This window comes from Pelodiscus sinensis, chromosome 2 (genome assembly GCF_049634645.1).
Source record: "Pelodiscus sinensis isolate JC-2024 chromosome 2, ASM4963464v1, whole genome shotgun sequence".
Taxonomy (NCBI): Eukaryota; Metazoa; Chordata; order Testudines; family Trionychidae; genus Pelodiscus; species Pelodiscus sinensis.
The window spans coordinates 49,749,823-49,759,062 of record NC_134712.1 but is presented as its reverse complement, the minus strand read 5'-3'; the positions used below and the strand labels follow the sequence as shown (position 1 = coordinate 49,759,062).

Sequence of the window (9,240 nt, the reverse complement as noted above, 5' to 3'; positions counted from 1 at the left end):
ATTGAGCAAAGCTCAGATTGAGAACTACTGCCCTTCTTCCTCCATTTGAACCCTTCACGTACTGCAAACACCTCCATTTCTTATTGCCTGTTGACAATTATTTAAGCATTTTTACTATAACCCATGCAACTCCTCATTTATTTTGCATCTGTTCCCTCGTTCAATTTCCCTGGGGACCTAATGTTTTAGTCTTCTTGGTCTTTCTGGAATTCTTTTCCAATTAAAGTCCTGTTCTGTTTTTTTTTTTATTTTCCATTGCCACTACAGTAGCTTCTAGAGTAGAAATAATGCAGAGATTTACATGCTCATAGTGCAGGTGTTTATCCCACTCCAATTGTCTGAATTAGACAACTCTAAGTGTTGCACATCAGCTCTGAGAGGCCCAAGGCTTCCTGGTGTGCCCCATCTGTAGACAGGAAGGGGAGAGCAAAAGGTATGGCTCTGCTGACTGGCACTGAGCTGGGATAGAGGAAGTGCAGAAACATGGGTCTGTCTGTTCTCTGCCTCCTTTGCAGCAACTTGTTCCAGGAAAAAGCAACTTGGTAGTAGCCCCTCAGTCCAGTGGTGGGCATCCTTCAGCCTGTGGGTCACATGCAGCTGTGTATGGCCCATGAGACATTTTATTTCCTGTTGCCCATGCACAGGGTTGGCAGATTCTATTGGTTTCCGTCCATGCAGGTTTTTTTCCTACTAGTACTACTAAAGTAACACTCACATAAAGCAAGAGCACATGAAGTGAGGTGCATGCCGATTGCTCACAATTGTGAGAGCCATGTGCTGCTACACTTCCATCGGCACACTCTGCAAATTCTAGATTCACAAGCGCAGTTAGCAAAATTACCCTATCCCAGGAGACCATCATGGTTACAACAATCTTGCAGCCCGCTGAAATAAAGAAGGGTCATTCATGCAGCCCACTCTGTATGCTAGGCTGCCTGTTGGTGCCCTGACCTCTTCCCGTGCACACAGACTACTGCTCTGAGAAGTCCTTATGCAAGTCATGCAAATGGGTAGGGAAGGAGATTTATTTCCTCCATAATTTGGCACCACATCACCTAGCCATTTATAAACAGCATATGACAAATTAACAGAATATACTATAGGATCAAAAGGAATAAATCATTCCCATTGTTTGTTATCTCTTATCACACACCTATGCCACAGTTGTGAATTTCATTCAGTACTGGCATTTTAAGTTTTATTATTCTAAATGTATGTCAGTGCCTTCATCTCCTGGTTCCAAAAGAAAGGACCAGTTATAAATAAAAATTAGAAGCTCCCCAAGAGAAGTATCCAATCAAGACCAGGTGCTCCATACTCTAGAATGATCAGGTTGATTGGTTACTGTTTGGGCATCAGATGCTTATATAGTTCATCTGTGGGCTGAGTAACCTGGGAAACTGCATGACCCACCCCTGCAGCCCTTTCCCAGAAGGTCTTAAAAAGGGTTTTCTAAACTGTTTCTGTTACCTTCCCACCCCAAACCCATGATTACCCTTTTATTCACTACAGCCCTCATCTTGTGAAGAGAACATGTTACAGGCCAAATCCAGCATTTCTGAAAAGAGGTTCCTGTGACTAGCCACACAATATAAAACAGGAAGAAGGATTTCAGCTTATCTGTACTGTCTTGCCTTGTTTGTTCTTGGGGAAATCTGGCTGGCTTCCCACCGCTATGCAATATTCTAAGAAGTCTCCTGTCAGCATTAAGCACGCTTGCCATTTTGCAGGTGAAAAGAGCCATAGCCAGAATTTATTTTTTCCACATGATCCTAATAACAAAGTCCTGCCACCAAAGTTGTCTCCAGCATCAACTAGCAGGTTTTTTCCACCAAAAGCTTCATCCACTATTCCCTAGGACAGACACAGAATTCTATTTCTAGAATTAAACATGTTTTTACACAGTATTGACCAAGCTTTCTAGATGTGTTCTACATTTCAACTTGTCCTTCTCCTCTTCCAATAAAATAAATCATCTTTGCTTTCATGCTTCTCTCGGTAGTTCAGTATCTCTCCATCATCCTTACATCCCCCACTGAGCTTTAGCCTCACAACGCACACATATGCAGACTGGGAGGTCTCCAAAATAGCAGTGCTTAGCGTATAATTTGGGGCCTTGTGTTCCGGATGTAGATTTGACATATAGAAATATCTCCTCTTTGCCTCCCATTTAAACCCATGTCCCTATAATTATGTTCCAGCTGTCAGGGATGAACAAAGCTCATTTACTGATACACTTGATTGGCCATTAGGTATCAGTATGTTGCAATTCAAGACTTGCCTAGTGTAAAATGCTTTTCTGCCTTTTTTTTATTTTTGTAGTAAGAGTAGTATTAACATACCCACCAAGAAGCAATGGAAAAACAGAATTATAGAACTGCTACCTCAGTATAAACTGGTCATGAATGTATTGAGTGGAAGTCAAAAGGTTTCTACTCACCAGAGTACTGAGATTCTGGAACAGCGTTCTGGGAGGAGTGTTGGGAGCAAATCTAACTAGTTTTAAGATGAAACATGATAAGTTATGGATGAGATTTTACAGTTAGGGATGCCTGCAATAATAAAAAAAACTGGAGTCAATGACCAGGGGATTCCTTCCAGTCCTATGTTCCTAATTACCTATTTACCTTACCCAAAGGCTCATAGTCACAAGTGGCCCTTTAACGTGTCTCATGTGGCTCTTTGACTAATAATTAAGTCACAGTGTTTTAATATCATGTGCTGCTGTCTACATTTTTTAACCAGACTGCTTTTAGTGTTATTAACCAATTGAAGTTGATAAAATAGTGATAGCTGGTCATTCATTTTGGTGTGAGAATTATATAGGTTATACAAATCGTAAATGAAACAATGAATTCACACAACTATGGCTCTTGTGGATAATGTGTCTCCTGAAGCACCAAGGTCTGAGTTTTGCTGCTCTCTTGGTACTATACTTTTACAGATAATGGTACTTACCACTGGAAAATGTCTCTAGCTACAGATTTTAAAAATGTCTTGCAGAGGGGAGCATTGTTCTCTTCATTTTACAGCTGAGGAGACTGTGACACAAAGTTTAAACAGTTTCCCCAAGACACCAAGTTAGTGGCACAGACAGGCATTGAATCCAAGTCTCCTGATGTATGGACTAGTGTCCAATCTTCTAGGCTATGCTGTCTGTCCTGCAATTGATTTGGGATGCCGTGAATTTCTGGGCACCACTGGAGTAGCCCTCATTGGCATAATTCCACTGTGTTTTAAGACAACCACTTGTTGATTCTATACCTTTCAAGTATACCTTATATTTGCTTCAGAAGACAGGTTTAAATGTTTTTAATTAACAATGTTGCTGTTGTCAACAGAAAGGACACACAACAGCCTAAGATACACATATCAGTCTTGAACCTAATAATACACTCTGCAGTTCTACAGCTTATTCAGTATTAAGGCAGTGGGATAGAAATAATTACATGGGTTTCTGTACACCAGAGAGTCAGTAATTTAAAGGAGAGCCAAAACATTTGGAGGTGAAGGAAATAATTATTGAGGCTTAGTGCCTTTGTGGTTTAGAAAGTCTTTAAACTTTACAAAAGAGCAGATGTGTGCACTCCGGCAACCCCTCAGGAAGAGAGTTGTCCATTTGGTACCAAACTAGCAGGGATGCAATTATACAATATACATCTGAAAGAGAAACTTGGATCTGATTTTTATAGCCTTTTATTTCATGTTTATAGACACTCTATTCTGTAACTTCACTCTGATACATGTACACACTTCTAGCTCTAATATACAGCATTTTGCTTTTCCTACTTTCATGCCTCCCAACAGTTTTCTGCAAAGTAGGGGAGGAGAATGAGGTTATATACCCGATTTCCCTCCCTTGTTCCCAATCTCAGGGCAAACCTTCTTTCAGCTAAGGGAGCATAGACAGCCCTTGGGCTGTCAATGCCACACCTGTATTAGGCAGAAAGCCCTTTTTAAAACAACAAAATACTCTACTCCTGAGGAGCCAGGCACTCTAGCTCTGTTCTGGCAGAGTTAAGTCAGAACAAAAATAAGCCACTTAAAAAGACAGAACTACTCTATAAAATCAAACACATAGAGAAGAATTAAGATACCTGGGGGAAAAATCCTCCAGTTCTGCAGGTACAGACTTCCAGAATGCTTCAGAAAAACAGAGGCTCCAGGTCATGTCTCTGTTCATACTGCTTGAGGGAAGTATATTCCACACACATGCCATCAATTATACTGTTAACTTTAGTATGCCTGGCCAGCTGGACAGCATTGTTAATATTGCAATACACAGGCATGAATCAGGGCCAGAGCCTCATCACGCTAAATGTTGTACACATAGAATATGAAATGATCTTGAATTTTATCAGAAGAGTTCTCACCTATTCTACCTTTAACAGACTCTTGGGCAGAACAAAATTCTCACCAAAAGATTCCCAATGCTAACTTTAAAAAAATCTAAAGTTACTAGAAGAGACCTCTGCCAACAAGTACAGGGCAACTTGACCTTCCTTTCTAGTACCGATGTTGGTCTCTTCTACCTTATACTCCTGGGATTGGCAAGCATGTTAAAAGAAAAAAAACTAATCTTAATACTCACTGTTTAAGCCCTATTCTGAATGGTGACCTTATTCAGAGATATAGTGCTGCTCTGTGTACTGAACCATAATAGAAAAGTACACAGCAACGTTTCAAACAAAGCTGCACAGAGATATTAAGTATGTCACAGAAGAACAAGCAGTAGTTCTGCAACCTCTCAGATGGTACCCATGGCCACAGGATTCCCCATTGACACAGCAGACAAAAATGTCATTCAAGATTGTTTGTTCTTTCTCCTTTATTTAGCCACAAAAACAAAAGCGACCAAACCCAATCTAGTGGAACCCATTAAAGAATATCTCTTGATAGAATAAACCTGTTCGAAATGAGCCTCATGTAACCCAATCATAATATATACAAGAATGCAGCACAGTCCTTGTAAAATATGAGGAATCACCTCTGGGTGCATCTCAAAATAAAATCCCAATAGAAAATTGACCAGTTTAAGAGAATATATTTGTTACAAAATACGCTTTTGCCCTGCATGGGTTTCCACCGTACCATTCCATTGGCTGTTTAAATACCATCACAACTTATTTTAGGTGCAAATGTGAAGCGCCTACAGTAGATTTTGAAATCAGTTATCCAAGTTTAACTAGGATGGAGTAACAGAGTTACTCCGTTATAATCAAAATCAGGTTCTGACCCAACACAATTGAAAGGATGTTTAGCATTGGCTCTACTCAGTAAAGTGGTGTAGGTGTTGATCTTCTTTCCCCATGATCCCTATAAAATCACCAGTGCAATTTACGCTTGATCGATAGTAGCCCCTTTGCTATTCCTTATGTCAAAAGAAATAATGCAGTGCTTTTAAGTTGTGATAAATGTCCACTAGAGACTAGAATGAAGTCATGAAATACACCCTGCCACTGTGATACAGAATTCCTTTTCTGGGATAAATCTGGTCAATCTGATTTGTCAACGCTTTGTTCAGAAATATAAAACTCAGAATACAGTTTACAAAAGAATATTTCCTTATAGAACATCTTAATGTCAAAATATTAACAAAAACACAATTTATGTTAAGGCTGAGAAGAGTGGTTTTGAAAAATTAAAAACTAAAAATAAGCTGTTGCTAACAATAATAGACAAAAATATACTAAATGTTAAAAAGGATCCAATGTTTTCAGGCAAACTGGAATCATTTGAGACAAATTGTTTACAAAGTGAGTTAAACACTCAGCATAAACCTATGACAAGTTAACATCCACTAGTGTGATTTTATTTTTGGACAAACTTCAGCAACTTATTTTAAAAAATCTGCTAATACAAAAATTTTAAAAACCCAAACACTTCAGTTTTTAGACAAATTTTGTTAAACTGGAACTGTACCTTTGCCTCAGTTACTTAAGAAATTAAAATTTGAAGTTGGCAATAAAACCAGCTCAGCTGAGTTTTTAAGCTTCCCTCACCCTGCACTAAACCATTAGTTCTTAAAAGGCTCCAATCTCAGTCCCCCACGGTCTGTAGGGCTTGCCAAGGTTTGCCGACTGTGCTGGTGCAGATGGACTGAGTGCATTAGGGGACAGCAAATGGAACGAACCAAATGAAAAGGGGAATGCAGACAAAGATGCCATGGAGGACAGCAGAGGAGGAGATAGTTTGGAAGTAGAGGTGACCACAGGGAGCACTGGTCCGATGCTGCCATTAGGGGGCAGTCTCAGCGAAGATGTTTCAGCATGTGAAGCAGCAATTCTGCTCTGGTGATGTTCTGTGGAAGGCGCTGTGGTACTGGTACTACTGTGCCCAGTCTGAGGCAGTAACAGTGGGTGAGAGATGTGAGGATGATGATGTCCAAAGGCACTGCCCCAAGGAATATGTCCAATGCCGGCGTGGGCACTGCTTGCTGCTTCCCGTTGAGAGGCATAATTATTGAGGTGAGACACAAGTCGAACTCGAAGAGGATCAGAAGTGTCCAGGCCCTCAATAATACTAAGGTACCGGACTACTTCAGCCAGGCACTCTCGAAATCCTAAACTCCGATAGTCCATAGCAAGAGCGTGGGCATCAAAATAGCCTAAGAAAAGGAACAAAAAAATTGAGCCTTAAAATACCAGTTATAATCATTCACTACGCTACTCTCCATAAGCACATTTCACTTGAGTGTGATGGTTAGATAGCTGCAGTTTTCCCCAACCACAGAATGGCTTCCAAAAACTCTTCTATGGTCTAGCAAGCTTTCCTTTCACAGTATCTGTGTTGTGATGCTGCGAGTCCCGGGACCAGACTGACATGTATACGCTGAAATTGCACACTACCAGCAAAGAACGCACCAAGAGAATAGATGAATTGTCCAATGCAAGCTACATCAATGGAAACAAAACCACTCAACAGTGAAATTCATTAGTCACACACGTGTAACTTATCATAGACCACTTTCACAGACTAGCTGTTGGTCCTCAAACCTCAATTTATACATTGTCATTTATGCTAGCTCCTCCTCTATTCATTTCAACCTATAACTCATTTTCAGCCAAAAAGATCTCAAACGGACCACTTCCTTTAGAGGAAGGAGAATGAGAAAAAGCTCCTATTCTCCTCCATGTCTGAAAGTCACTTTACTTCACACAGTGCTGCCATTACCAAAACTTGCATAACATTTTCCTAAGGAAGAGTCTGTCTATAGTCTACAACAGCTAATCTGCACACAGAGCAGTAAATAGACTATAAAATGTTTAGCATAAGAGGAAATACTGAATTTCCCAGTAGTATATACATATACTTCCATTTGATTCTCCTCCCACTGCATAGAGCATATCAAATGACAAATATGTGGGACTTTGAGTTGCAGTACAGGGTGCTGCTCGGTCTTCTTACAACTTTATTGCTGTAATCACACTTTATGTGGGACTATTGAATCTGTTGTCAGATAAAAATCTACCTTTGCCTCCTGCTGTATGCAACATTTTCAGGTGATCCACAGTCATCTGCAGAATTTCAGCTTTTTCCAGTTTGGCTGATCCCTGAGTGAGAGAGGGGAGAGAATAGAATAGGTCAATTTTTAGAAGATCTAAAAGAACTTGGCAGAAATAGTACAAAATGAACTATAAACAAGTAAGATGCAAGACTATTTCTAGGCTGCAGTCCTTATGACTGAGTCACCTATGCATTAATTATAGTCAGAACCCAATGTGAATTACCTGCTTTTCAAAAGCACTGGGCACCAGTCTCCTCAGCTCAGACAAGCTATTATTGATTCGGTCCCGGCGCCGTTTCTCGATGATCTAGGAACAAAACAGACAGGTTTTCAGCGTTGGCTGGAAATGCCAGGCTGGGGCAAAGCAGCTTGTCCCCGGGAGAGAATGAGGAATTTGGTGAGAGCGGACTCACCCCTCTGCGCCTTTTCCTGGCCAGGATCTGGGAGGTGGTGGACGGAGACATTGAACCTGGAGCGGAACTCAAGTTTCTGAAATAAACCGCAAACAATTAAGGCAGGTGCCGGGAGCAAGAGACGCGAGGCTGTAAGGAAGGATCAGCAACGCGTGGGCAGAGGCGGTTCCGCGCTGGGACTCTGGGAGCAAGGCGAAGGTGCGAGCCGCAAGGGCAGGGAGCCTCTTACTTGCCCGCGGTGTCAGCCCGCTCTCCCCGGCGCAGAGCACCCGCTCCCCTCCTCACCCATTCTCGTCCGCGCTCTCCTTCTCCACCTCCACGGGCTCGTCCAGCTCCTCGCTGTCAGAGGAGCTGTACTCGGGGTGCGCCCGCTTCATGCTGCCGCCGCCGCCGGGCAGAAGAGGCTGCAGGCAGGACCGGGCCCGGGCTAGCTGGCTCAGCGCGCGCCCCGCTGCCGCTCGACCTCTGGCTCCGCCAGCTTCGTCTCCCCCATCCCGTTCCCACGCCTCGCCTCTTACCCGCGGGAGGGGGCTCGCCAGGCGCCGCCGGCCACAGACAGCACATTGTAGCCACTCGCTGGCCCCGCTCTCCTGATTGGCGGACGCGCCGCCGGCCGCAGCCAATAGCCGCGGGCTGGGAGACCCGCCAGCGACACGCCCCCTCCCTCTGCCCCAGCGCCGCTGGTGAAGGGACTGCGCTGAGCGACACCCGGCCGCGTTCGGAGCCCGCCCCCGGCGGTGCGCGATTGGGTGGGCCGGAGGCCAGTCAGGGGCTGGCGGAGCCGCACGCGTGGCCTAGCGGCCGTGGGAAAGTCGCTCGGTGCCCGGCTGGCGGCCAATCCGGGCCGGCTGCGGCGCTGGGCGGTGCGTGCGGCAGCGGCGGCCGCCGCGTGTGAGCCTCTCCCGCCCGGGCTCTGGCAGACAGGGGCCGCCGCCGCCGCGTCTCGGCGCCCTGAGCCGCCCGCCGGGCAGAGCGGCGCAGCTCGGGCCGAGACGCTCCGTGAGAGGCTCCTGGCGTGTGCGAGCCGCGGCTCCCTCGTGTCCCGCTTCCCGCCCGGCGGCCGGAAAGCGCCTCGCCCTGCCCGCAGCCCAGCACTGCCCTGGCAAAGTGGGTGCCGCACCCCCAGCTCTTGCGGGTGGCCCCGCGCCCTGGCCTGCCGCTCTGTTCCGGCCACTGGCTCTGTGCCCGAGCCTGCGACCGGGACTCTACTCCCTGGCCCTGCACCCAGAGCTCGGCTCCCAGCAACTCTCCCCAGGGGCTGGCCCTGCGCCACGGGGCTGCTTCTCGGGCGCCAGCCCCATGCCCGCTCCCAGCTGTGAC

At 45.0% G+C, this 9,240-nt stretch overlaps 1 protein-coding gene across 1 annotated transcript; it reads right to left on the bottom strand.

Annotated features, from left to right (window-relative positions):
* Window positions 1–3,680: 3,680 nt before the first annotated feature.
* On the bottom strand, window positions 3,681–8,544 carry HEY1 (hes related family bHLH transcription factor with YRPW motif 1). The gene is made up of 5 exons (XM_014577773.2): window positions 8,206–8,544; window positions 7,921–7,996; window positions 7,731–7,814; window positions 7,472–7,553; window positions 3,681–6,607 (listed from the first exon to the last, which is right to left on the bottom strand). Exons 1-5 carry the CDS (start codon window positions 8,295–8,297, stop codon window positions 6,024–6,026), a joined length of 918 nt encoding a protein of 305 aa, XP_014433259.2. The 5' UTR covers window positions 8,298–8,544; the 3' UTR covers window positions 3,681–6,023.
* Window positions 8,545–9,240: the final 696 nt, after the last annotated feature.

What these genes read in the sequence shown, in the direction of transcription:
- HEY1 (XM_014577773.2), bottom strand. Translation starts at nt 8,297, where the DNA reads ATGAAGCGGGCGCACCCCGAGTACAGCTCCTCTGACAGCGAGGAGCTG. An exon ending in CCAGGAAAAGGCGCAGAGGG is followed by an intron (nt 7,815 to 7,920) that starts GTGAGTCCGCTC and finishes TTTTGTTCCTAG; the next exon opens with ATCATCGAGAAACGGCGCCG. An exon ending in CCAGTGCTTTTGAAAAGCAG is followed by an intron (nt 7,554 to 7,730) that starts GTAATTCACATT and finishes TCTCTCACTCAG; the next exon opens with GGATCAGCCAAACTGGAAAA.